The 27,720-nt window shown below is 40.2% G+C and overlaps 1 protein-coding gene across 1 annotated transcript; it reads right to left on the bottom strand.

The window, feature by feature from the left end:
* Positions 1-149: 149 nt before the first annotated feature.
* LOC308510455 (serum paraoxonase/arylesterase 1-like) lies at positions 150-27,720 on the bottom strand (the record flags this gene model as incomplete). Its single annotated transcript, XM_081079726.1, has 9 exons — positions 150-565; positions 4,466-4,591; positions 8,551-8,632; positions 10,534-10,734; positions 13,883-14,009; positions 17,172-17,340; positions 18,630-18,685; positions 20,194-20,264; positions 27,647-27,720. 9 exons carry the CDS (start codon positions 27,718-27,720, stop codon positions 407-409), a joined length of 1,065 nt encoding a protein of 354 aa, XP_080935852.1. The 3' UTR covers positions 150-406.

Genomic DNA, 27,720 nt, shown 5'->3' with positions numbered 1-27,720 from the left:
GGGATTGGTGAGACCATCCTGCTCTCCTGTTTTCTGAACAAGACACAGCAAGGCAGCAATAATGTGCACTCAGGGAACTCATCATGTCTTAGGGAAAGTACCTTGTGGGTCACGTACAGTTACATTATTTAATATCTGACAACAGACATGACCATTTTAGCCATTTTATTGAAGAGGATTTTTATCGGTACATGAGATTTTCAAGTATTCCAAGACTGATTTGATATCATACTCTCAAAAAAGACTGCTACATCATATTTGTTCCCAGTTAAACAGCACTTTCATCCCTCATGAGGTCCTAATTTAGGGTCAACATTCATTGTTCAGATGAGATCATTGTGACTCCTTCAATGTGGCAAGCAGTTGAAATGTTGAGGTCACCATGACATGGGTGCAAAAAGGCCTGTTAGAGCTCACAATAAAGAGCTTTTTGGTACACGGTGCCAATCAGCAATTTCCCTTTGTACACAGAGGCAACTGTACTTCCTTGCAACACTGTACCATTTTCTGCATAAACCCGTGTGACTTTGGGTTCTTCTGTTAAAATGTTCTGTATTTGAATCACCTGTCAAAGAAATAACATTAGGTTAATTTTTTTTTAAGTCACTTAAAACAACTTTAAACCCAGGGTCATTTCTCCATAAGAAGAAGCCTTTAGGTAAATCATATTTTGTTCTAAAATTATTCTCTATATAAGACACTTGTTTTCTCATTGGCAAAAATGACAGGTTTTGATCAGATGATTTAAATAGCAGTGGAGACACATAGGCCTACAGAAGTGAGGCAAGAAATATGCTTTACAGCCTGGAGGTGAGACTTTAGGGAGTAGTAGAGACTATGGTAAATGGGAGGAGGGCTGTTACTCAGTAGTAGTCAAATTATAGTCACACTGAAATTTAGGATAGTTTGTGTGTATTTTCAGATAAACTAGTAATGTTTACACTTAATTGCACTTGGATGTTTACACTTAATTCTTGTTTTTAAAATGCTGGCAATCAAAAAAAAAAAAAAAAAAAAGTATGGCCCAAAAAAGAAAATACCTCTCTATACCATATTCATCGTTCTTCTGAACTTATGGTGCCAACTCTAAATGTATAAGATTTCATAAATTCAGTTTCCTTCACTTAATTGAGCAGAAGTATGATTGTATCATTAGCAAGTGTAGTAGTATGTTAGGTTGACTACATGTAATAGCCAATACTTGACTAATTTGGCTGATAAAATGGCAATTTCAGATCATTCATCTTCCTATAAAGGGCACTGGATAGATATGGAGCCCAGGGTCATGGTCGGATCCTCTACGTACCATTTGCTTCTCATCTATAGAACGAGGCGGGTGGGACTAGATTAAGTTCCCTTTCAACTCTATCTTTCTAGTTTTAAGCTTTTAGAATACAAAATAACAGTGACTTGAAGAAAGGATAGCTATATACAAAAACACTAAATATGGCATCCTAGGAAGGTCAGTGCCTGGATATTAAAGGGTCAGTGTGAGCATTTAAAAGGACCTTTTTAAAACAATTGGCACCAAAGACAGATGTTTTAGAAAATTGCTGTAGCATGAAAGTGTAGTAGTTACTTACTGGAAAATAGTTACTGGTGAACCTTGGCTTAAGTAAATGAGCCTCTTTAATAAAACAAAATCACTCTTCTATGAGGCAGTGCATTACATAATGGACTGTTTTTACTTTGTGCTATTCTTTACCAGGTCCATCATTAGAAAGAATTTTTTTGCAGGACAGCAAACCAAGTCCATACTATAGCAAATGACCCAAGTGCACCAAATGAGCTAACAAGCAAGAACAAATTAGACTCTAACATTCTGCTGAGTTCCAAACAGTGAACACACACCATAGCCTACGTGTCTTCAATTCAATTAAGCACAGCATACAGCAATCCTACTAGCTAAGAACTAGCAAAAGACATGAAGGATTGCCGTTTAAGACAATTACAATTGTCCTGTAAACCTAAAAAATAAAAGGTATGGAAGCCCATATTGTACTTGGAAATACACATTTAGTGTTTTTTTTTTCAAAATTTTAATTTTTTATTTTTTATTTTTTTTAATTTTAATTTTATTTTTTTAATTCATTTTTTTTTTCTGTTGGAAGGGGCAGGGTGTCTGAAACTGACTAAAAACTAAGCTTTAAAAGGAATACATAGTGGTGGACTATGTCAAAATATCATGTATTTGATGTAAATAACAAGTATAATTAAAACATACTAAAAACTTACAATAGAAAACCCTAAGTAAGTCATAGCAGACATTGACATGCCTGGTAAGGTGAGTGTCAGATTCGTATTTGCACTGCCGAAATGGTCCACTGCATCAAGACCACGGACACTAGGAGGAACACTGGGTACTCTACCTGAGGTGGAAGAGAAGGTCTTCTGAGCCAAAGTACTTCCAGCCAGTGATTTATCCTCCCGTTCTGCACGGAGGGTTAGAGGGTGGCCCTGCATGCTTTAGGACCAGTCCACCGCATTAACTTAGGCATATACTGACCCACAGGAAGGGGAACTTGAATAGGAAGGCAGGTAACAAACAAACAACGAGACCATAACAATGCGATATACATTGTATTTTTGAAACTATTATGAATTCCCAAGTTGGAGAAATAAAGATATGGACCTAACCCTAAACAAATAAAAACAACAACAAATGTATGTTTCCAATTACATGATGGCCTTTCATACTGTCGTGCGGGGGACCCTGCTCGCTGCGCCATTTGTCGTGCAGGGTCTCAGCTCCCACTCCCCACCCAAGAACGCAGGACACGGTAAGGCCAAAAAGGAACACCCATGGAGCCATAAGTAGGGGAGTCAAACCAATATATTCTCGCTGGCGGCTGGGCTGGAGACACAGGAAGCAGGATCTACATAATCTGCAACCTGCCGTCCTAACAGCAGTCCGAGCTTGCCAGCCACCATCTTCTCGCTAGCCCCCATTCTTTTCTGCTAGCGTAGCCACAGCCGTTATATTAGTGGCCAATGGCCTACGGGTTACAGCTGACAGCCAACCAGCCACAGCTGCTGGCCATCTGATCACAGTTAATGGCCATTTACTACCCGAGCCAGCACCTTTCTATGTGAGGCCGAGAGCCTGGAAACTGCTTTTTGGGGCTTTGTCCCTACACATACCTTTTATTTTTAGGTTTATAGGACAATTGTAATTGTCTTTAAATGCCAATCCTTCATGCCTTTTGCTAGTTCTCAGCTATGTTTAATAGAATTGAAGACATGTCAGCCATGGTGTGTTCACTGTTTGGAACTCAGCAGAATGTTAGATTCTAATTTGTTCTTGCTTGTTAGCTCATTTGGTGAACTTGGGTCATTAGCTATACCATGGACTTGGTTTGCTGTTCTGGAAAAAAATTCTTTCTTTCTAATGATGGATCTGGTTAAAGAATAGCAAAAAGTAATAACAGTCCATTCATTACCTAATGCACTAACCCAGTCCCACAGGCCCACTCTCCTCTCTGCTCAGATGTTTGCAAAAGCCTACTCTGAGAGCTCCCTTGCCCTCCAGCTCCCAGCTAGAGTGATGAAGGAACAGTAGCAGCAAGGGATGGGAGGACGAGGGGCAGGTGGGTTTCTCATTCTCCAGGCACTTTCCGCGTGGGTCCTTGCTGGTTGGCTCCGTCCCTCAAACAGAGGCCAGGGTCCTCTTAGACCTTATTTACACACAGCTCTTTTCTTGTTCTGCCTCTAGTAACAATTTCCTGCCCCCTTGGTAGCCCTGGGGTATTGTATTTTCCATTTTGATATCCCTACACTCTGCCCACACCTTTGTATGTAGTGTCCTTATTAAATCCCCTCGAAGTTCCCAGTTTAAATGTATCATCTGTCTCCTCCCTAGGTTCTGACTAAACAGTGCCTCCCAAAGTCAAATTCCTTTTTATATCTGATCATTTGGATCATCTATTCATGTCCCCCCTTTTATTTGTCCATATGATTGAGAATTATGTTTTTAACTGAAAAACATCTGGCAATCAGGTCGCTGATCTGATTAAAACTCATATTTCAGGGCCGGCCTGATGGCTCAGGTGGTTGGAGCTCCGTGCTCCTAACTCCGAAGGCTGCCGGTTAGATTCCCACATGGGCCAGTGGGCTCTCAGCCACAAGGTTGCCGGTTTGATTCCTCGACTCCCACAAGGGATGGTGGGCTGCGTCCCCTGTAACTAAGATTGAACACTGAGCTGAGCTGCGACTGAGCTCCTCGACGGCTCAGGCGGTTGGAGCACGTCCTCTCAACCACAAGGTTGCCGGTTCGACTCCCACAAGAGATGGTGGGCTGTGCCCCCTGCAACTAACAACGTCAACTGAACCTGAAGCTGCGCCCTCCACAACTAAGATTGAAAGAACAACAACTTGACTTGGAAAAAGTCCTGGAAGTTCACACTGTCCTCCAATAAAGTAAAAACAAACAAACAAAAAACCAAAAAAGCTCATTTTTCAAACTAACCTCTGATCCGGGAGGACTGTTCGAGGTGTGCAAGATTTTCATGCCATCGGGATGGCATCCAACCCAAAGATCCCCTGTGACAGGATCCACAGATATGTTATCCACGAGTGTATCCACGACCAGAGACTTCCAGATTAAAAACAAGAACAAAAGACAGAAAGGGAAAAAGCACTTGAGAGATGGCAGAGCCATTCGTCAGGGAGCACTATTATCCTGCCCCTCGGTCCCCACTGTGCTGGTTCCAGGGACACAACAGTTCTGCCCGTTTCAATAGCACTCAGGGAATTCCTCTAGCTTTCCACCCAGGCTAGTATTTTATCAGTTTCCAGGACAGATGAGGGAGGGGGAAAGATACAGAAAGCCAAAAAAGACTATAAAAAGTTAGATGAAATCATTTGGACTAACATCTGTGCATGAACCTAAAACTGAAAAAAAAAAAAAAAATTTAAGTGCAGCATAAAAAAGTTCATTTCTAAAACAGCACGTGTAAATGATATTTTTATAAGCAAGCATTCAGAAAACAGCCAGGAAATGTAGATTCATTTCTGATGAGAGCGTCAGTGAAATGTGTAGATTCTTCTTTTGTGACTAATCAGAGGCTATGTGGCCAGAGGACAAATTGATCACCTGGGGCCTAATTTCTGCCTTGGAATTGGGAAAAAGTTTCTTCTTTAGTTTCCTGATGTTATTCAACTCCCTGTTCTTCTGCTGTTTATTTTCTAAATATAAGTTGCAAGCATGTGATGACTGCACAGATTGCTGTCAAGGTTTTGTACGAGGATCATAAATAATACCAATTCTTAGTTCCACCATTCATCATTTTGGCTGCCTTCTACCAGGGGGAAATCACACCTATTTGTTTACGGCTCACTCTCAGTTGGAGAAGCAATATCTACCGTGTACCTCAAACAGAGACCAGCATGCCTCAGCGCCCAGAGACCCTGTAATAACTGGCGGTGGCTTGCTGCAAAGACCAGAGCATGGGTGGGCAGCCACAAGGAACCAACGCTGCCCTATGCTTCCTACTCAAAATGAAAGCCATTCCCACATGTCAGTGAAGGAACTAGAGGGGTCAAGCACTGTGGCAGAGCCTCCTTTTCACCTTCGTGCACAGCCATCACTCATTCTTACCCTGGAAAGAGGCAAAGTTGGCTAAAAGAGATGGCTGAGCATGCGTGCTCTGGGCAAAATCATCTCCAGGCCTTCTGCACCCACCAAGCCCCCATCAATCGCAATGCCAGACTTCCTACTCTGAAACGTTCATTTTTTTTAAGGTGAGGGAAATGTTTGTTTCAGGGCTCTGCTGTTATCTTTGGAAGGGATAAAATGCAATTCGTGAGTTCCATGGCAGATGCGATCCTGTAGAGATGAGAGCTGGTGGAAGGGCACGAAACCTGAGGTCCCATTCATTCACCACACAAATCCTGAGCTCCTTCCCTGTGCCCTGTAAGGAGTTTAGGACCTGGAGAGAATGGTGTAGGGGGCAGACCGGGTCCCTGCAGGAAATGCTGACAGTCCAGCAGGGAGCCTGTGCTGGGCTCTTGCATATCTGTAATTCCTAGCAATACTAACTCACCATGATGCACACACATGCGACCTTTCATGCTTCCACAAAGCCACCTGGAAAATTTTACATCCCTTGGTCAAGGAAACTGAATAAATTATTCTCTTTGGGAAAAACTGTATCCCAAGTTTGAGAGAACTGGAATGCACTGAAGTGGCTGGCTTGTATTTTGTTTTGGGGGGAGGGGGTCGGGGGGACACATTATTTTTATTGTGATAAAATATGCATAACATGAAATTTATCATTTTAACCTTTGTTAGTTGTATGATTCAGTGGCGTTAAGTACATTCATAATGTTGTACAACCATCACCACTATCCGTGTCCAAAACCTTTCACCATCCCAAACAGAAACACTGCCCAATAGGCTCCCTATTCCTCCCTCCCTCCCCCATGCCCTGGTAAGCTGTGTTCCACTTTCTGTCTGTCAAACTGCCTATTCCACGTTCCTCATATACATGGAATTCTATAATAGTTTTCCTTTTGTGTCTGGCTTATTTCACTTAGCATAATGTCTTCAGGGAGGGCTTCTCTGTGTTGCAGCACGTATCAGAACTTGACTCCTTTTTAAGGCTGAACGGTATTCCATTGTATGGATATACACACTTGGACAGGACATAAATGCATCCGCGCCTCATCGAAAATTCTAAGATCAGTCTCAGATAGTTGACAAATTTTTTGGCACTCCGGGTATGAACTGGCTTCCTTAATATGATTCTTCAAAAGGAAGAATAACATTAAAATCGTGGGGGGAGTCCCAACTGAGCTGTGATGTCAGGAGACTGGTATGCTCTGTTGCCAAAAGCGGGCGCCAAAGCTGGAATAAGTCTTGCACTAAGTCTTGCCTTGGCAGGAGACGTGCCTTTACTAGTGTGTGTTGAACAGCTATTGGATTGGGTTCTCGTCTTACAAAATTCTTTGACTTTCAATTTACAGAAGTACATATGGCTCTAACCACAGTTTGTTTTCATTCCCTTAGCCAGTATGAGTGTGTGTAATTCCTTTTTACTTTACCTAACACCAAACTGGCTCTGCCAATGATATTCAATGTCAACCATAATGTTACTGTTGATGTTGCTTCGAGGTGATTTTCTCTGGGTGAAGCCCCTCATGACAGTACCTCAGATATGCTGACGAGAACAGTTTACACAACGCCTGGTGACAGGGCTTCATGCTGTGGGCAGTTATGGTGGGAGAGCAATGGCCTGTTGTTTTTCAGGGACTTGGGGGCTACTTTCACAAGGCTCCACTTTGCTCTTATGTTCTCGTTTCTCTCCTTTGTGTTTTTACCTCGTTTGACCCAAACCTTCAGACCATATCAGAATTAGTAAGGGTAGAAGATGAACCCCTGAAGCACATCCAGCCCCATCATATTAATTTAACAAGGATTTGTTGGGAAGCTACTAGGTGTTGGGAACTCTTCCGGGAATAGAAAACAAGAAGAAAAAAAAATCTGACCTTGTAAAGCTTGCAGGCTAGTGGGAGAGGCAGACAATAGAGAGGATAAATAAAATATATAGTATGTTAGTAAAGAATGCAGAAGGGAAAAGAAAGGCCGGGGCGGGGGCAGGCGACAGAGTTGCAAGTGTAGCTTAGGTAGCCAGGAGAGGCCTTGCTGAGGTGACATTTTCGTAAAATCTGAAAGGATATGAAACAGAGAGCCATGGAGACGTGGAGGAAGATCACCTGAGCAGGGGAAACAGTGTTCCATCCTGAGGCAGGGCCATGCCAGGCAAATCCCAGGAATATTCCGGCAGGAGAGGCTGAGCAGAGGGGCAAGGGTTGGAGAGAAAAGCAGCAAAGTGATGGGCTGCCAGGGTACAGCACAGCCATTGTGAGTACTTAAGCGTTATCACATTGGGGAGAGAATTTGAAATCTTGCTCCATGGCATGTTGTCAGTTTGGCTCAAATAAACTCTTATAAAAATTCAAACAAATAAATATTGTGGAGAGCACTGTCGTATTAAATACAAGTTGAGACTATTTCTTGGCTGTTCCATCAACAAAGAAGGGCAATAAAGAAAAGGAAGGAAGGAGAAAGAAAGGAGGGGAAGAGAAGAGGAGGGAGAGAGAGAAGAAAGGGAGGGAGATGAAGTGAGCAGGGAGGGAGAGAAGGAAGGAGGGAAAGAAAGAAGGATGGAGGAAGGAAAGAAGAAAGGAAGGAAAGAAGGAAAGAAAGAAGAGAAGGAAAGAGAGAGGGAGGGAGGGAGGGAGGGAAGAAGGGAGGGAGGGAGGAAATGAAGATATAAGTAGATCTAGGAACACAATGCCAAGTTTAAAATTCACTAGAGCAGAAAGAATCAGAAGTTTCATAAGTGAGATGTGTGGCCTGCTGCTTCCCACTCCACAGCTGAGTAAAAGTGAACAACAAACACATAAGATGCTGATGATTCTTAATAAAGGAGTGAAAAATTGGTTCTCACCCACCCCAATTAGACAATCCTTTTTTCCTCACTTTTAATTTCGCAAATCAATTAGAATCTAATTATCACTCTGCAAACTTATAGGGTTAACACATCTTACCTTTAATAAAGTTAAAGTCCAATTAGCGTGTTTTTCATACACATGAATCGTGTGACTCAGTAGTTCAGCGATATAAACATACCTTCAAAGAAGAAAAGAGCTACATCAAAGCGCTTGAAATATGTGATTCAAAAGTTAATGGTGAAGTTGTGATAACTTTTCCTAGGAAAGCACTCTGCCTAGAGACTGGAAAATGGAACTCACTTCAAAGCACGCCAAATTCTGAAAGAACTAATGAGTTTACAGTGCACAAAGAAGTTTTAATTCTGAAATGTTCTTTCTAAGGGTAGGAAACTCGTTGGCCCTGATGAGTAGCGGGAAACAAACTTAGCCCTGACGCCAGCTCTGACCCTCTGGGAGCAACATGCATTCCGGTGCTTCTCTGAGTTTGTCAATATAGTGGCAAGCCCCAGTTCTGCATGTCAGAGAACATGGAGTTTTCTCAAGCAGGCTGCAGGAAAACCCTTTGACAGTGAGCTCCTTGTTTGAAGCCAGAGAAAGTATGAGAGAAGATAAGCTGCTTGGCCTGGATCTGAGAGAAGTCTTCCTCCCTTCCTACCCTGAGTCTGGTCTTCACCCTGTGGACTTAGTGTTTTACAATGTCACACCCACCCATCATAAAGACCTGTGGTCAGGAGAAATGACTGCTTGATTATGTGCTATTTTTGAAGACCAGGGAATGACTGAAAGCTGCGCAAGTTGCTCTCTCTATCTATGTTACTAACCCTCTGCAATCTGTGGTGATATAAGATGAGGAAGGGTATAGATGGATGGAGACATATGAGGCCTGACAATTAAGTTCATGAACTTGTTGCAACAACGTTGCTAACCTATTTTGATATTGGAGGGATTATTCATTATGAATTTGTACCCACTGGACAAACAGGTGACCAAGTTTACTGTTTGGAAATGCTGAAAAAGCTGCATGAAAAAGTTAGACGACCTGAACTTTTTGCCAACAATTCATGGCTCTTACATCACGAGAATGCACCAGCTCACACGGCACTGCCTGTGAGGGAGTTTTTAGCCAGTAAATAAATCACTGTATTGGAACATCCTCCCTACTCACCTGATCTGGCCCCCAATGACTCCTTTCTTTACCAGAAGATAAAAGAAATATTGAAAGGAAGATATTTGGATGACATTCAGGACATCAAGGGTAATATGATGACAGGTCTGATGGCCATTCCAGAAAAAGAGTTCCAAAATTGCTTTGAAGGGTGGACTAAGCGCTGGTATTGGTGCATAGCTTTCCAAGGGGAGTACTTCAAAGGTGACTGTAGTGATATTCAGCAATGAGGTATGTAGCACTTTTTCTAGGATGAGTTTGCGAACTGAATTGTCAGACTGTGTAGATTTCATATATATATATACCAATGCTACCCAAAGTTGGTCACCAGACCAATGCTGGTCTATCGTTTGTTTTAGGGCCACCATCAGATAATAATGTAAATCAACTATATCGCTGGGCACACTGCTTAGTTAAGTTGACTTTTTTCCCCATAGTAACGCTTTTTTAATGAAGGAAGCAGTGCTGTGATTTATATTTTGGCGCAAGTTCTTTATCATGTCATAAATTAGCACTAGTGATATTAGCACTAGTGACTAATAATCTCATTATACACTAAAAAAATCTTCCCTCAAAGCAAAACTATTTAGTAATATGAAATGCTTATCACAGTATTGCTTAGTAATACGAAATGATTACCACAGTATTATTTAGTAACGCTAAATGCTTATTCACCCTCTTGAAATGTACTTCCCCCAAAAAATGAAATTTAAAAGTATATCTTCACAAAATAGAAAATTTTGATTTGATAAATTTTACCCTGTGAAAAATTAAGATATTTTACATTTTTACTAATTTCCTCTTACTAGGATAACGTGTTAAAATGTATCACATTATTTAGAAAAGGAGTGTGTTCTAAAGCTATCTAATGAGAATCTGGGGAAATGTATGACATTTTTAAAAAGTTTCCGTACTTGCCGTCAGGTGAAATGCTGATCCCATTAGCGAAATCAAATCCGTCTGCCACCACTTGAACTTCATTTGGACTATAGTAAACAACATATGACCACGCTACACCTAAATATAACTCCCAGGATTTCAAGTAGGGGTCAGTAAAATAGTGATCGTTTGTGGCATAAAAGTGCTCTGGTCCCACAGCAACAATATCATTCACACTGCAATTCAAACACACACAGATGATATGAACCGATGAAGATATTGTACATTACAGGATTATGCATTGTCATTTATTAGTATCTATTCCCAAAATCAAGCTGTGGGGTGGAGCCTTCACTCTAGACATTATGGTAGAGAATTAATATGAAATCAGTCTTACCTAGACAATCCTCAAAGACAATAATTACTCTAAGAAACCCTAAGGAGCTATTATAGCAATATAACATAAAAGTTCTATTCACTGTATCTTTAAAATAGTGCTATGGGGTGTGTGTGTGTGTGTGTGTGTGTGTGTAGATATACTAAATTCATCAAATTAGGCTAGGTACCATTATCAAGGCAAAATTTATTTATGCTGATATAGCACTTGCTCTCATATAGAACAGTCCGAGACATCATCAGGCAGTGAGAAAAACTCTGGCAGTCTTGAGAATTGCATCTTAATTAAAGCTTGGCTACTATTAGCTGTGTGATTTAGGGGAAATCAATCAATTTGCCTGTCAGGGCCTCAGTTTCCTTATCTGTTAAAGGAGGATGAGGTGGACTGGTCACTTCCAGCCTTAAAGTTTCATGATTCTAAACTGAGTAAAATGTCCATGAACAAGAATGCTCAGAAATAGGATCCTATGGCTTTTTTTTTCCCTTTCTGATTTTGATTCTCTCTATGTGACTGAAAATCTAAGATGTATGAGTCTATTTTTCCGCTTTAATAGGTACAACAGTGAACACATAAGTGAGTCATTCTTTGCAGACATTGGTGACAGAAGTTCCCCAGGGCCATTATCTGGGAGAGAATTATCTCTGCTCTATTGCAGAGGGCCTAATAGCCAGCATAGCAGCACTGACGCTGCCCTGAGCTCCTGGGCAAGTTAGATAAGCGCACCAAGCCTCAGTTTTCTCGTCTGTAAAGAGAGGTTAAATGGTTTTTCCAAAGTCATACAGCTCATTAGTATAAGACTGAGGGTCAGAATCTTAATTTGTGGAGTTGCAGTGGGAATCACAATGGCTGTTGTGTGTTTGCCGGGAGCCTGCCAATCACTAAACCCTCAGTCAATGGTAGCCATTATTACTACATGAGAAAGGAGACCTAAGAATTTAGGATTTGTCCATATAGGCTCCAGGCATAAACCTGCAAGCTGGATTTCCCCCCTCTCTTTTTTAAAAGAAAATTTCTGAAATTAGTATGCTTCATAATCATTTCCCGTTTTTCATACAAAGGAGTAGAGCAGAATGGTTTAGAGTAATAGTGTTGAAACCTGATGGCCTCCATATGAGTCCTGATGTTGCTTGCTATAGTCTGTGGGGCCACAGCATGTCACTAAACCCTGAGCCCCAGTCTCCTCTCTATACCCTGAAAGGCTGTGGTAAGAATAAAATGAAATAATGAATGTAAAAACCTTGGCACCATGTCTGGAATATAGTACATGACCAACAATGACCGTTAGGTTATTATTAATAATAACACGTTTAAATTATAATACATTGGTAATTCAAATATGAATGCTATAAACAACCATCACACACAAAGCAGAAAATAGGCATGGCCAGTCCCCTGGATGGAGAAAGCAGAATTTTAGTTAATTATGGCACTATGATTATTTTCAGTTTGGTTCTACATTGCCAAAGACCAATATTTTTGCAATTGGCCCAGAAAAAAATAAATACTCTAACCCTGGGCAATTGGACAAATCTAAGATTTCCAAGATTCAATGTTGAAACAAAAAATAAGTTTTCACTATTTCATAGTGGCTCAGAGTACCTAGCTACCAGGATTGAAATCCCAGCTGTACCATTTACTGATGATGTTATCTGAAATGAGTTAAATACTCCAGGGCTCAAATTTTTTTAATCCAAAATGATGTAATAATCAACCTAATTAAGAACATATTTGTAAAAAATTAATAAAATAATCTGTTTAAATTGGTTATTGCAGCACCTAATGTATAGTTAAAGCATATTATTCGTATTATTCTTATTTATTATTAGCCCAGCTTCTCCATTCTACATGCTTTTCCCTAATTTAGATCTTGGTGTTTGGCACATTTTTTTATGTCATTCTCTTTATAAAAAATATATTTGTGGGATGAATGTGTGAATAAACTCTCCTATCAAAAGCTATTCTGTGATTTTTCATTCTTTCTAAGGATGTAGAATAAGACCTGGGCTCCAGTTCCTACTCAGCCACAATCTGGTTGATTGACCTCATCCAGTAACTCAGTTTCCTTATCTTCAAAACCACAAGGTTAAGAAAGGAGAAGAGGGGACACTGGTATCACTGAGCACAAACTGTGCCAGGTGCTTTCCTAGGTACCTGCAGCTAACTGACACATGGCTTAAAAGAAATCTAGATTTACAAACACTGAGGTAATTGATTTCTGTACGTAAATTATTCAAATAGAGGTTGGGATTCTAGAACACCACAATGATTAGAGGATAAAAATTGTTTGGGGAGATAGTATCGAATTACTGTCTTAAACATATCACTGGCCCATAAACCAAATCCTAAGGCAAGCAAGGAAGTTGACTTTGTGTTGGGTTGATAGGGATCAGGAATCCTTGAGTGTTTTATTTTTCCATATGCTCTATTGTCAAGGAGCCTAGGATGGAATTGAGTGTTACTAGAGATCCCGCTATTTCATAAATTGTGTGCAACCAAACAACAGCAGAGACAGTGCAGAAAGGTCTTAGAGGCACCAAATTTCAGATCTCCTCTTAGGTATGTGTTTCTAATTCACAAAAACATCTAAGATTCCATTTTTTTCCAATATAAAAATAGATAAATAACAAATAAATAAGCTCAAGATGTAAAATGTGTCTATGAAACTGGTTTGGGTTTGAAATACTAAGTAGGTTTTTGGAAGACAGCAGAGTTTTTTCTTGGTAAATCGGATATTCTGAGGCCAGCATCCAATCAGCCTGGAAATTGAGGGCTGAAGAGAATGGGTCTTTTCTGAGGAGCTTGGATCCTCAAAAGTTTCCGAAGAAGAACATTTGGAGGAGTTTGTGATCATTAGACAGGAGAGCTGTACAGCTATCATCTCCCTCTCTCTATCTGCCCTCCACCCCCCAGCCAAAAGGAAAAACTGAAAGTGGATTTAACCATCCACTGGTGTTAAAGGGAAATAAAAATATGATATGTCTCAGTACCTGGGCAGAAGTTTGTGTCTGATGGTTTTTAGATGCAAAAGTGATTTTTCTTCTTGTTGAAATTTAAACATCTCAACAGTGGTCTTCATATTTGGATGATTCACCACCAGCAGGTATATGGTATTATCTGAGAAGAGATTAAAAACAAAAATCGGAAACATTAACTGAGCTCTCAGCTGTCAGCCCTGCCTCCAGAAAACAATTTCAACCCACCTCCAACTAGTACTTAGGGTGTCATGCAGATGGAATATTTTCATCTCTTCGTAGAGAGCAGCATTTGTGATTACGCCAAAGAGAAATGACTAACAGAAGAACCACTGACAGTCTCTAAAAACTCCAAACTCCACAGGGGGAAAAATATCTTCAACTTAAGAATGAGCAGTGCTTGACACTAAAACTCCAAAGAGCTTGTTAAGCTTTCCATCACAAATGGTCTCAGGGAGGTGCAGAGTTGAGATAAAAGAGATAAAAGAGGTGGGAAATACTAATTTGAGAAGGCATGCTCAGGTGTGATTTGTGGGAAATACTAATCTGAGAAGGCGTGCTCAGGCGTGATTTACACAGTGTTACGATGATAAATTCCATAAAAAGAGCGAGAGAGACAGAGGGAGAGAGAGAGAGAGAGAGAGAGAGAATCAAAGGGAAGCCGCTTCTGTGAGTCCCTGTGATTGGGACGTGAAAGAGAACAGTCTAAGTGGTCAAGCAGGTGTGACCAGAGTTGGCAAGTGAAGTGAGATTATAGTCTCTGCCTTACTAAGCAATAAGTCTTTGGAAAGCTTTGATGTGGCTAAATTGGTGTTTAAAGGAAAACAATGCAAACTTTAATAAGTTGAACTGAAGAAATTTGAGCAGAGAAGCCAGCTAGGAGGCTCTTCATTCAACAAACAGTATTTAATTTATTTTAGTTGGTGGTAAGTGATATAAAGGGAAAATAAAATGGAATAAAGTGATGAAAAATAATGATATTTTCTTCAGGAGAGTCAAGGAGGTTCTCTCTGATGAGGTGATATTAAAGCAGAGACCTAGATGAAGTAAGAGATGAAAGCATGCGGGTATCTGGTAAAAGAGCATTCCAGGATGAAGGAAGAGAGTGTGCAAAGGACCTGAGGCAGGAGCTTCCTTGGCACATTTACTTAATAGTAAGGTTGTGCTAGGAGCAGAGTGAATAACAGAAAGAGTGGAAGGGCTGAAGCCATAGAGGTAGGGAGCAAAGGTCAGTGTAGTTAGGGCTTCGGGTAGGATCCAGGCTCTCATGGGGGGTTACAGCCAAGAGTAACATGACCTGAGGTTCTAGCAGTAAGCCAGGCACATGGAGAGAAGGGATTGGACCAGGAAGAAAGGCAGGAAAGGAGATGAGAGGCATTTGACAGGAAGCATCAAAAGCCCCTGAGAAATAAGGGAGCTGGAAATTAAACATAAGCAAGGATTAAAACCTGGATTCATGTTTTGCACAGCAGAATCTACCTCTTGGAGTTTACCCTAAGGAAATAGTCACAGAAGATATATGTACAAGAATGTTTATTTTAGCATTATTTGCAATAAGCATAAAAGTAGAAACAGACTGAATCAACAGATGAATTGTATTACAGTACCCCCATGGAGCTGAATCCTAAACAGCATTGCAAAGTAGCTCTAAATGCATTGTCATAAAAAAGGAGCCCATGATGTAGTGTTTAATGCAAAAGCAACTTATACAAGGGCTTGGGTAATATTTGTGTAGTATTTCCTCATTTTTGTTTAAAAGAGAATACACACACACAACAGTATATTTGGGAAAAATATATATACTATATGTAAAAGAAAGGGAAAAATATATATACTATATGTAAAAGAAGGGAAGTCATATAAAGTAGAAGTGAAGAAGGGAATATAAAAGGATGGAAAATCATTTTGTGATATTTTGAGTTTAAAGTGGTTATAGGAGAGGAACCCAGTGGAAGTATCAGTAACCCAAAGGAATGGAACCGAAGAGCTGATTTAAAAAATACCCCATTGGAGTCGTTGTCCTCGAAAGTGAGCACAGTTTTAGTTGTGACATGGTTGAACTTTCTGAAATGGAGAAAATAAAGAGGAGGCAAAAGAGCAGTCCTTTGGGGGATGCTCAGAGATTTTGAAATGCGTGACAAAACAATGAGCAGGAGAGAAAACCTGCAATAGGATCAGAACTAAGACAGGTAAGTGTATTGGAATATCAAAAAGGAGCAATTTACTTGGAGGGGAAAGTGGTCAACAACATAAAATGAGGTCGAGAAAGGAGGGAAGGACAGAAGGAAGGAAGGACAGAAGAAAGGAAGGAAGGAAGGAAGGAAGGAAGGAAGGAAGGAAGGAAGGAAGGAAGGAAGGAAGGAAGGAAGAAAGGCAGGAAAGAAGGAAGGAAAGAAGGGGAGGACAAGAAAGATGGTGGGAAGGAAGGTGAGAAAGAGAGGAAGAGTTGGAAGAGAGAGAGAAGGTTTGTTAATAAGGACATTATTGTGTGATGACTTTCAAGGCAGCAATTTTAGCCACCCAAATGGGTCAAGTCTGGAAGAAGGACTGAAGAAGGAATTGTCTGATGAGGCCATGGGTATAGATGTGATTCTCAACCCTAGCCTCTCCAGCCCTCACCCTAAAGAAAGACAATTCAGTTACTCCCCATATGTCCCTGGCGCCTTCAAACCACTGCCCCAGCACTGGAGCTCAGAGCAAGTGAGTCCGTCAGCCAGTACATCTATACGTGAGCCCTTTAAGAACACCCAGGACTCCAGCTGCCCTCTGTCTCTCTCAACCACAATATCCACTGGTTTCCACAGCCAGAAGCCATGGGGACATCTCTTCCCAGCACTGGAACCCTGGGCTGAGGGGCCTGGTGTGGGGCTGGGACCCCTCACTCCTCAGGGGAGAAACGTTTCGCCTACAGCTGAGATATCCCTCCTGATTTTTAACCGTCATACATGGGTGTGGGACCACTCCATTTTGTGTCTCCACATCTCCTACCAGTCTCAATGTGGCTTCTTCTGTATATCTTTAGTTATACAACTACGTTATGGTTGTTTTATAATTTAGTGGTACTTTTGATGGGGTAGTGAAAGGATGCAAGCACAGCATTTCCCTACTCCGACATCTTGACCAGAACTTGTTGATTTACTCTCATATAAAGGGTAAGTTTAAAACCCAGAATAAGAACATTATTCATGATTATACTTTTGTTGGATAAAAAGAAATATTCATGCGTGAACATTTTTTTCTGCTTTGTGTTTTTATTATTTTTTTTTATTTGGTTTCATTTTTAGTAAACATGAAATATTGTTACCTTCATCTGTGAATGTGCTAATCCCATGAGGGTTAAATAAAGACAAATTGAATTTACTTCCAATGATCCTCAATTCTAACACTGCTGGATCATCTTCATTCAGGTCCATCAGAAGTATTTTTCCAGGCTTATCAGGTTCAAAGCTCTTTACTCCAGGATATTTTAATCCCTTATAAATTAATGAAGGAGAAAAAAATAGACACATGACAAATATTTCAAGGTGGTATATGGCACATGCGTTCACACTGTCTGCTTTGTGGCACAGGGTCACATGGGAGCCTCTACGTTGGCTTGAGCAATCGGCCCAAAGGGGCTCTGGAAGCCACATGCTTTCCACCAGGCAACCCCACCACACTGCACAGGCACAGACCCTTCCATCACCAGCAGTGAAACCATGTGTGTCTCACGTCACAGCTACCAACCCATGAGAAAGATAAAAAATGGAAGAGCAGACCAAAGGGTCATTTACTAACGGGCTTCAATAATATAAGCAAGGCATATAAAGTGATTATTGGTTATATCCTTTATACTGTTTCCTGGCAGGTTCTTCGAAAGTATCTCAGGCACAGAGGTTTCTGGGAAATCTAGTGAGCCAGGGAACAACGCCCTAGCCTTCAATTAAAACAACACAGCTCTTACTGGTTTTAGACATTTGGGTGCCAAGTAAGATTTCGCTTAAAATATGTATTCTGTTGCTTTTTAAAAAGTTTGCAAGGCACTGTTATAGAGGATGACAAGTCCTCTATCTTCACAATAGAAAACTGGACTAAATAAATTACAACACGCAGCAAAGTATTTTCAATGGCTGGCTGACCACTATTCTGGATCCTATCAACTCTCTTATTCTATACTAGATTGTCAACTTCTTTTGCTTGGAGCTCTAGCACTACCACAGTGATTTGTATGCAGAAAAGTTTCCACAAACATGGTGGAAATTATGGAATTACTTATCAGCAATTTTAAATGAAAGAGTTTATTCTGAAAAGTGTAAAATAAAAAAGTAAAAATATGTGAGGGGATATATTTATATGGATAGATATACATACATACATACATACATATGTGTACATATATATATATACATATATATATACGTATATATATGAACATACACTCAATTCAGCAAATATTTGAGTACACCACTTAAGTGCTTCAAGGCATAGACAGTTGAATGGGAAGTTGAATGGGAAGCCATTCTTTAACTCATTGGGATTACAAATTGCTACAATGGAAGATAAATTATATAAGAGTTCAGCATATACACAAATATGCATGAAACACATATGTTCATCATTATAACAGCAGTGTAAATGCATATACAGTTTGTTTTTTTGAACCTGCTCATTTTATTTGAAACTGCTCATTTTATTTGAAAGTCGGCATTAGTATATAGAAAGTTTAAACAAAAGACTTAAGCTACTGGTTCTAAGAAATAGTCTAGTGAAAGGAAACACTTACAGCACTAATGAAAGTCAGTCCATTAGGAAGTATTTCCAAGTCCTCAGAGCCAGTTTCTGCCAGAAAAGAGAATAGCACAGATTGTTTCACACTATTGCAGGAAGCTACTTGTTCTTTTCTTTATCACTCCTAACTTGAAAATGGGGTTACATATTTAGTTATCTTTGATAGATTCAGAATAATTAATTCTTTCATTTATTTATTCCAGTTGACTAATTGACTATATAAAAAGTAAAAGACATTAATATAATTAAGTGTAATCAAAATTTACATTTTATTTGGTTTAAATTTATAGACTAGAACTTTTTCCTCAGAATCTGAAATCTCATATAAAGTTCATGGAAATTCACAAAATGTACAAAAGCTATGCTAATTTGAAAATAGCTTGATGTTTTTTTTAAAGACACAGAATAAACTACCAATATGTATTGATACTTAATAGTTCCAAATCAAACAAATTCTTTGAAAACCATTTTGGAAATATAAGCAAACTCTGAACTCTTCTGTTAAAATGGGGATACATTTCATATGCAGAGTATGCATTTACTGTTAATTATAAACATCAGTAAAAATGTCACAAAGTTAAACTTTAAGTATATGTACATTTTTAAAATTTCAATCAATCTAGAGACAAATGAGATTTTTAATTTTTATATTGATACTCTTAGTGGAGATGTTTGTTTTTCAAATATCCAGTGATATTTAATATCAATACCATATTTGTTTTCTAGAAAAAAAATTGCACTATAAGATACCTGGCCAAGCTTGTCAATGCTATCTGAATAAGTCATCTGGTCTAGCCTCTTTAACCTTAGACAACTGAGAAAAATAATTCTAAAATCAAAACAAAACAGAAAAAAATACAAAAAAAATAAACCATACATATCAAAAGCGTGGATCTTAAGCAAGTTGTCCTCAAATAACAAAGCTGGTTGGTTGAAGTCAGATGGGAATTAGAGTCCTGTGGCATTCCTTGTTGGTTGCCTACCAACTGCTTTTCCCCTGCCCTTTTATCTTATCTGACACGGCCTGCTTTCCACAATGGAGGCCCAATATAATTACTTTCCCAGCTTCCTTTGCAGCTAGGGCACCAGCCTGTTGTCCAGCTCTGACTAATGAGATCTAAGGAGAAGTCTGCTGAGAGCTTCTAGGAAAAATTTTCCTCCCTGATATTAAAAGAGAGGTGCATGAAGAGAAGCTTTGTGGTAACGTGCAAACGTGTGTGAGAGCATTTAAAAATTTTGTGCTTTACTCACTGCTTTTTCTCCTTCTTCTGTCTTTCCTCTGCCATCTCCTCAAGTTATATTACCATAAAAATCAAATCGTTCTGTTGTTTTTGCTATACTGACCAAGCAAAAACAAATGATCAAAAAACTATCAACACCTTGGTAAAATGTTGATGAAGTCAAAAGTCAAGTAATTTATTTAAAATTGACTACTGACTTAGTACTGCTCTGGCTCATAGTTTTATTTTTGAACAAAATTAAACAGGTGTATTAATAAAGTAGATAGCAACATAATACTGCAAATTCAAATGAAATACTTCCTCCTCTCACGTACTTACCTATTCCTTTCACTAATTTACAGTTAGGAGGTTGTACAGGTTCTACTTCTCGGAAAGCTTTAAGTCGTGCTCTAGGGAGGAAAAAGAAACCAAACACACATAAAACTATCCAGAAATCATAATTAAGTTGTAAAAATAAGTAGCCAGTAAAGTTCTCCTTAAATGTACTTTGCCTGGGTTTCAACCCCAGGATTAGTGGTCCCTTGGATTCTATCAGGCAAGGCCAAAGCCAGACATGTGGAGCCTCAGGGCACAACATTTAGTATTTATTTAGCAGAGGTGGATAGATACACAAAGAAGATTCCTAATGTCCTCTCCAGGGCTCTGTGCACTTTGGCAGGAACAGCAACTATTTCATCAGCTGTATAAGGAGTCCTATGTGGAAATTTGGGTTAAATAGCAACATGGTTCCAATTTATTCCATTGATGTTTTAGGGCTGCTGACAGATGGGTCTCCTGCCCATCTGCCCAGTCTGACTCCAAAGCTTGGACTATGCATCTGCTTTCCACTGTGTTACTTGAAAAATGCAGGTGTGCTTAAAAGGATTTATAACTTCAGAAAATCATACCCAAGGCCAGCATTTAAAAAGGCATTTCACACAAACACACCCAAAAGCAACTTAATCTGAGTGTATAAGCATCGAGGGGAATATTTGAGTGAAGGACAAAGGAAAAAAGAACAGATGTGAAAAGGAAGTACCAGCAGGCTGCCTGAGCAGAGCAAAGCTATTGATGAGGCATTTGAAAGAAATGGACCACAACATTAGCACAGCCAAGAGATTTAAACAATAAACATTTTTTGATAACTAATGATACAATATAATATATTGTCATAAGCATAGTAAGCAGCAACAATTATCCAAGAATCCCTGCAAATCTTATTTGGCTAAAGATGGACTAGCCAACAAATTCTTAACTTGCCCTATTGATAATTTAGTCTCACAGAAAGAGGAGGATGGGCTAGAGGTGAACAGGCACTTTGGATAAAATTCTTACCAACATGGTACAAAATGACAGGTATTCGGGGACAGCTGGTCTTTTGTCATTCATTCAGAAAAAAAAAAAGAAAAATGTAGCACATTCCTACTACCATGCATTGGCTATGAATTCCATCTTCTAAGAGGGTCTGACCTTAAAGTCTAAGAGTGGGGTCCAGTAATTCATTTTGTTAAAGCACCACAGTTCATCCTGATGGACAACAAGGACAGAGAACCACCAGTTTGGGTGCCAAAGATCCAGAGACCAGGAAGGCCTAGCCTGCAAGGAGCTGGTAGTTCTCTGAATGATGGACATGAACTTAGAAAGCAGACTTCAAAGGAAGTATGGGGTCTGCCCCACGACCTGAGAAACTAAAAGGTATTTCAGAAATGGAAATCAAACATATAATCCCAAAAATTCACAATAAAAAAATAAAAAAGAAAGTGATGGAGAAGTGGCTTGAAAATTTTCAGACTGAGACCCACATTAGGAAAAGCATTTTATTAACATGTAGTAGAAACACACAGCACCCAAACTCACACACCACACATATCTGAAATAAGGTTCACAAAAGAATATACACACGAATACGTGTGAGGCATCCTTGACTTTTCTATTTAATTATATTTCATTTATTGAAAATGCTGGTCACAATCTACTACATGGATTTTGTGACCCACCATTTTTAAAAACGCTGGTCTAGACAAAGCTCAGTGAATATTCATACAGTGCCCCGCAGAACTCAAAGGACTGGTACAAGATGTTAAGGGTGAAGGTATAATCAAGGACAGTATAGAGTAGCATGAAAAAAGAGATTCAAGATGTGAAATTGCTGAACGGGCCAACATTTGCCAAGGATAGGCAAATTAGCTTTCCTTAGAGTCAAAATCACGCAAGAATAGGCATGCTGCCTGGCTTGCAATGTTCTTTTAATGTGATGGGTTCACAGAGAGCAGAGAAAAGCAGAACTACTCAGCCCCTAGTTTAATCCAGGCTTCTCTCTCAAATAATCTCTAACCTGGAAAACATAGAATGATCACAGCTCAAAGTAGTCCAGGGTAGGTAAGGAAACATTAACTCAGCACCAAATTGCTTTGAGTTCAAATTTGTGGCCAAACCAAACCATATCTCAATAGGATAATCATTGCTATTATAGTTCAGGTACTGTATATACCCTAATTTAATCCACAAACATTTCCCTGAGATATTATTATCCCCATTTTGCAGGTGGCTAAGATTAAGTGGCTTTCCAAGGCCACAGAGTGATAAAGTGGCTGAGCTGGGATTGGAACTGAAGTATGAATGCAAAGCTCACATTCAGTCCTCTACCCAAGCAAAATTTACAGAGAGCACTGCTGAAAAGCGGAGGAAGCACTAGAAGACAATTCCACTTGTGTTACTATAATCGTTCTCACATGTTTCTATCTTGTTCTCAAGTATTAGGAAATATCTTGTCAAGAGTTTGATTAAAGTCCAAATGTTCCAGGTCTAAGGGATAAAGTGCAATGTCTGAGATGGGTCTCTGATCCGTAAGCCTCTGAACTCTGGCTGGAAATCACATACTCCCTACTGCGAATTATTCTTTGCAAATATGCGTTTGCTTGTTACAAAAGAAAGTGAGAATCTTAAACTATGCATTAAAAAATCCATTCTGGAACTTTCCCTGAGACCAGACTCACCTTCATCAGTCTACTTTCTGCCACTACCCACTCCTCATTCATTCAATATTCCCTATTGGGGCCTACTATGTGCCAACCCCTGTGCTAAGGGCTCTCACAGAGACTTCCTCATTTAATCTCCTTAGTCACTTCTGAGGCAAGGACTAATATTTTTACCTGATTTATTAGTAAGAAAACTAAGTAGTTTGCCTGTGGACATTTATTTAAAAGGGTATAATTGAGATTTGAAATTAGGTATCATGATACCAAGAATGCTTTTCTCTATTTCGCTTTCATGCTTCTTTTCATTTGCTCATGCTTTCCCCTCCACCTAGAATATCCTTTACCTCCTAAGCCACTGGGAAGACTACTGACCACATTCTGTAGCTCCCCCTTCATTTATCCTCCTGAACCTTCACATACACATCTAGCGACTCTTTCCATATGTTTTACAGTTTTTGGTCTTTTTCCTCACAGTAAATTCTGAAATCTCCCAACATAAACACAATGCTCACGGAGAGAAGGTATTTACTGAGTTGTTTTAGGGAACGGGTAGGCTAATGCATCAGATGGAGGATATGGTGCTGGTTGCATTGATAGGGGAGGCTGGAGAGTCGTTTGTCCTTAGCCTAAGGTCACAATGAGCTAGTTCCATAATATATGCTCAAGTATCACTCATTATGTGGATCATTCATCAGTGGATTTTTGAGACAGCAGATGGCAATAATAAAAGTTAACATTTACAGATCACCTTCCATGTGCCAGATTTTATATATGCAATATATATTATTATCCCATAATTTTTAGGTGGAGAAACGGCTCAGAAAGGAAAAATGACTTGAAAGTTGTAGAAATGAGATGGAACCCAGGTCGGCTGGAATCCACCACTGCTTTCTACCCACTAGAGTGTGTTGTCCAAAGTGGGCGTGGGGGTGGCAGAAATGCACTGAGAGGCCTAAGGCTAGTGTTGTGATCTCTTTCTCATGAAGTGGGCTCACGCATTAAGATGGGCAATTTAGTAATACTGAAGATGCCACAGAGACACTGGGCTGCAACACAGCTCGCTCCCAGGGGGTGCTGATAATACCGTAGTCCATTCCCAGGGCATGCGCAGTCATACCTGCAAGGCCACAGGCACCTAACTGCAAAGGTGGGCGGGGAGGCTATTGATCCAGGGGAGCTCTCCCAGTTCCTTCCTCTGTGTTACTATCACTTCGGAAGCATCAGAGAACATCCCAAGACACCCCTGGATCCTTCCAGAAGTTCCCTCCAACTCAGGCGAATGTAACTTCTTGTGAACCTGCCCCACTCCCACACACTCATCCCTGAAGAAGAAAGTGTATATTCGCTCTGGAGATCTGGCTTGCCCCGACACAGGCTTCCTGAATCTGCCCTCTCTCTATTGGGCAGATTCATGATCTTCTCTGCAACTCAGACCTTACCTCTAATGTGGGGATAAAATTACTGATCCTCCAGGATGTTTTGATCTGGTTTTAACATGGGTGATGGCAAGAGTTGAATGTCCTTTAGAGAAGTGCATACAAATCCCCTGGGGAGCTTGTTAAATACTGCTGATTCTAATTCAACAGTGTGGGGTGGGGCCTAAGATTCTGCAAGCCCAGCAAGTTCCCAGGTGATGCTCATGGACCTGGTCCATAGCCCCTTTGAGTAGCGGGGGCTTTAGGGCTTTATGGACAGTGGGTGCAATTTCCCTTTCTTCCCCTGTGTGGGCTGCTCCAGAAGGCTCTGCACCCATCCTCCATCGCTGTAACCACCCATTCTCTCAGCCCTGTATTTCTCCTATGCATGCTCTTCTAACCCTCTTTCCGTTCTAAAACCAGAGGTCCATCCCACTTGCATTTTGCTTTTCTCTACTCAGTCATCGGATCACAACCAGAAGTTGGAGGACTGAGGCCCTCTCTCCACTCAATGGATCTAGGTGCTGAATGTTACTCTCGGTCTTCCCATACGGCTAAGTGTCTCCTGCAGACACCCTATCCACACTGGGAAACCACAGGCAATGCCAACAAAGATTCGCAGAGACTGACATGTGTTCAGCTATATCTACAGTGTGCTTTTGTCCTTCTCATGAAGATCAGAATCAGACTTTGGGCCCAGAAACCATTTGCCTTGACAATTTCTCTGCTTCTATATATGACCTTCCTCTGCTGCCCAAGGCCAGAATCCAACTTCTTCAGGTTGAAATCTAACTCTTGGTGCAGGTCAGTGGTATAGAAGAATATTCCTTCTCAAACTATCCCAGAGAGTTATGCGTGATGTTCACGGATGGGACCAAAAAAGGGAGTGGAGGTCATGGGCAAATAAGTCTGTGAAAGGGTGACTTAAACAAAGCAAAACCATGTTTTCACTGAAGGAATTCTCAAAATTTCAATATACCAGAGTGCATTGCCAATCTTTAGAAGGCTATAATAGACAACATTTCCCAAATTTATTTGTCTGATGAGTCTTTTTTTTTTTTTTTTTTTTTTTTTTTTTTTTTTTTTTTTTTGTGGAGCGAGTCTTGAGACTCATGTTCCAAGGAGCAGACTTGGGGAAATAGTAATATTGAATAAAATAAGCTAAGACCTTATAGTGAAAGAGAAACATTTTAGGGTGGAGGTGGTAATGCTCTACTTTTACACAAAAATGTTTCCAAGATAACTGCAGTCTCCATTCTTAGAGTAAATTAAAGAAGGTAAACCAGAAGATAGAGCCTCACTCCTTTCTGGCAAATTTGTAATTCTCTGAAACAGATCTCCATGTGGGGCACCTGGGAGAGTATGATCAGAACAAACCCAGGTGCAGATGGAAATGGAGAATCCAAAGGAGAAAGCCCCAATGGGTGTTCGATGATTCTTTCTCGTCTCATTTCTCTTCCTCCCAGGATAATACTACAACCTACACATGTGGTGGTGCAAATTATATATACAGAGCGTGCCAAAAGAATGTATACACATTTTAAGAGATGTTATATATGCTCAAGCAGTAGTCCCACCATAATCAGAAGTGTCTGAATGCTGATGGTAAACACTTTGAGCATCTCATGTAATTGCAGAAGTCAAACGTGACTTGTATTCATCTTTTATTATTGGTATATAGTGAGCGTTGCAATTAATACAGTTTTTCCTTTTTTAAAATGTGTATACATTTTTTGGGAAGCCTCTGAATATGTTCTCATTTGGGAGCAAATAGTACCATGATTAATAAAAATCCACAAACTGTAATTTTCACATGATTTAAAACCCCAAATCACTATTTCTTACTTTTTTCAAAGTTTGTGATTCCAAAAATAACCAACAATTAGAAGAAGAAAAAACACCCAGTTTTTTAAAACCTATTCTGAATATAAGCTTCTAATCAGTTCATGGGGTTATATAATTTTTTTAAAGTCCAAAATGTTCAATTTGATGTTTAGTAATGTTTTACTTCAAAGTAAATAACAAGGTGCTATTGACTAAATCTTAGGGATTAGTTGAATTCTAGACTTTGAATCCCTGTAAAAAGTTTACACAAAATGACTGATACATTCTTTTTCTTAATTATTATTATTTTTTCAGTTACAGTTGACATTCAGTATTATTTTATATTAATTTTAGAAGTACAGCATAGTGGTCAGACATCTATATAATCCATGCAGTGGTCCCCCCAATCAATCTAGCATCCACCTGGCACCATACATAGTTGTTGCAACATTATTGACTATATTCTCTATGCTGTACTTTACATACCCATGACTGTTTTGTAATACCAATTTGTTAATACTATTTCTTAATTCTTCACATTTTTCACCCATATCCACACGCCCATCCCACCCCACTCCCATCTAGTAACCCTCAATTTGTTCTTTATAATGAATCTGTTTCTGATTTTTATTTATTTTGTTTTTTAGATTCTACATATAAGTGGGAGCATACAGTATTTGTCTTTCTCTGTCTGACTTATTTCACTTAGCATAATAACCTCTAGCTCCACCTATGTTGTCGCCAATGGCCATATTTCAATTTTTTTATGGCTGAGTAACAACTGATACATTCTTAATCTAGTATCTAACAATATATAAAATACTTTAAGGGAAGCAGGGTACTAACACTCATCAAATAGCTCCTGTGTCCCAGACACTGTGTTAGTTGCTTCCTATATAAGTATTAGCATTTAAGTAAGAGTTGTAAAGTGATTTGCCCAAGACCCCACAATGGAAGAGAGAGACAGAGCGAGAGAGAGAACGCAGGACATCAAATGCCAGCCCCAGGGTTCTTCCTGGGCCGGGTCCCCAGTGGAGCACGCGGGCCAGCGCAGCGCGTATTCATTCCCACCTGCTCCGCCCCACGCGCCAGGTTTCTGTCTCGCTTCTTGGGGCCTCAAATTGAGAATCTCCAAATAGGGAAGGTTTGGCGCCACGGCCAGTCAGCCGCAGCAGGGGCTCCTTTCCCTAATTCACAGGATATCAAGGTGTCTACCAGTCTAGTTATCTGTTCTGCAGACAGGTTGAGAAGTGAACCTACAGCCAAGGCACACGGATCTTTATGAAAAAGTAATTCGTGGATGGCAACAACTTGGTTACTCACACCACCGACAACTGTCTCTTTACCGGGTCTCTCTCAGACCGTGAGCAAGGAGTTTTTAGGTGGCAGGCATGTGAAAGTTGGATAAACATTGAGGGGAACCCCTGTGGGATATGCATCTACCACTTCCCTGCAGACTTTCTGTTAAGACCCTGGACCCCATTTGGAGGGTGTGAGGGGGGCTAGGGGGGCTCTTGGGGCTGGCGTGGGGGCGGGGAGGACAAGGGCTGCAGCCCCCGCCACAACCCAACTTACTCGTAAGAAGGCCGGTGATCTTTCAAGAGGGTCAGTCCCAGCCCCAAAAGGGTGAGCAGCACCGGCTTCGCCAT

The sequence above is a fragment of the Rhinolophus hipposideros genome (genome assembly GCF_964194185.1).
Source record: "Rhinolophus hipposideros genome assembly, chromosome: 18".
NCBI classification, from domain to species: Eukaryota; Metazoa; Chordata; class Mammalia; order Chiroptera; family Rhinolophidae; genus Rhinolophus; species Rhinolophus hipposideros.
The sequence above is the reverse complement of the archived record's forward strand: the minus strand, read 5'-3'. Positions and strand labels throughout refer to the sequence as shown.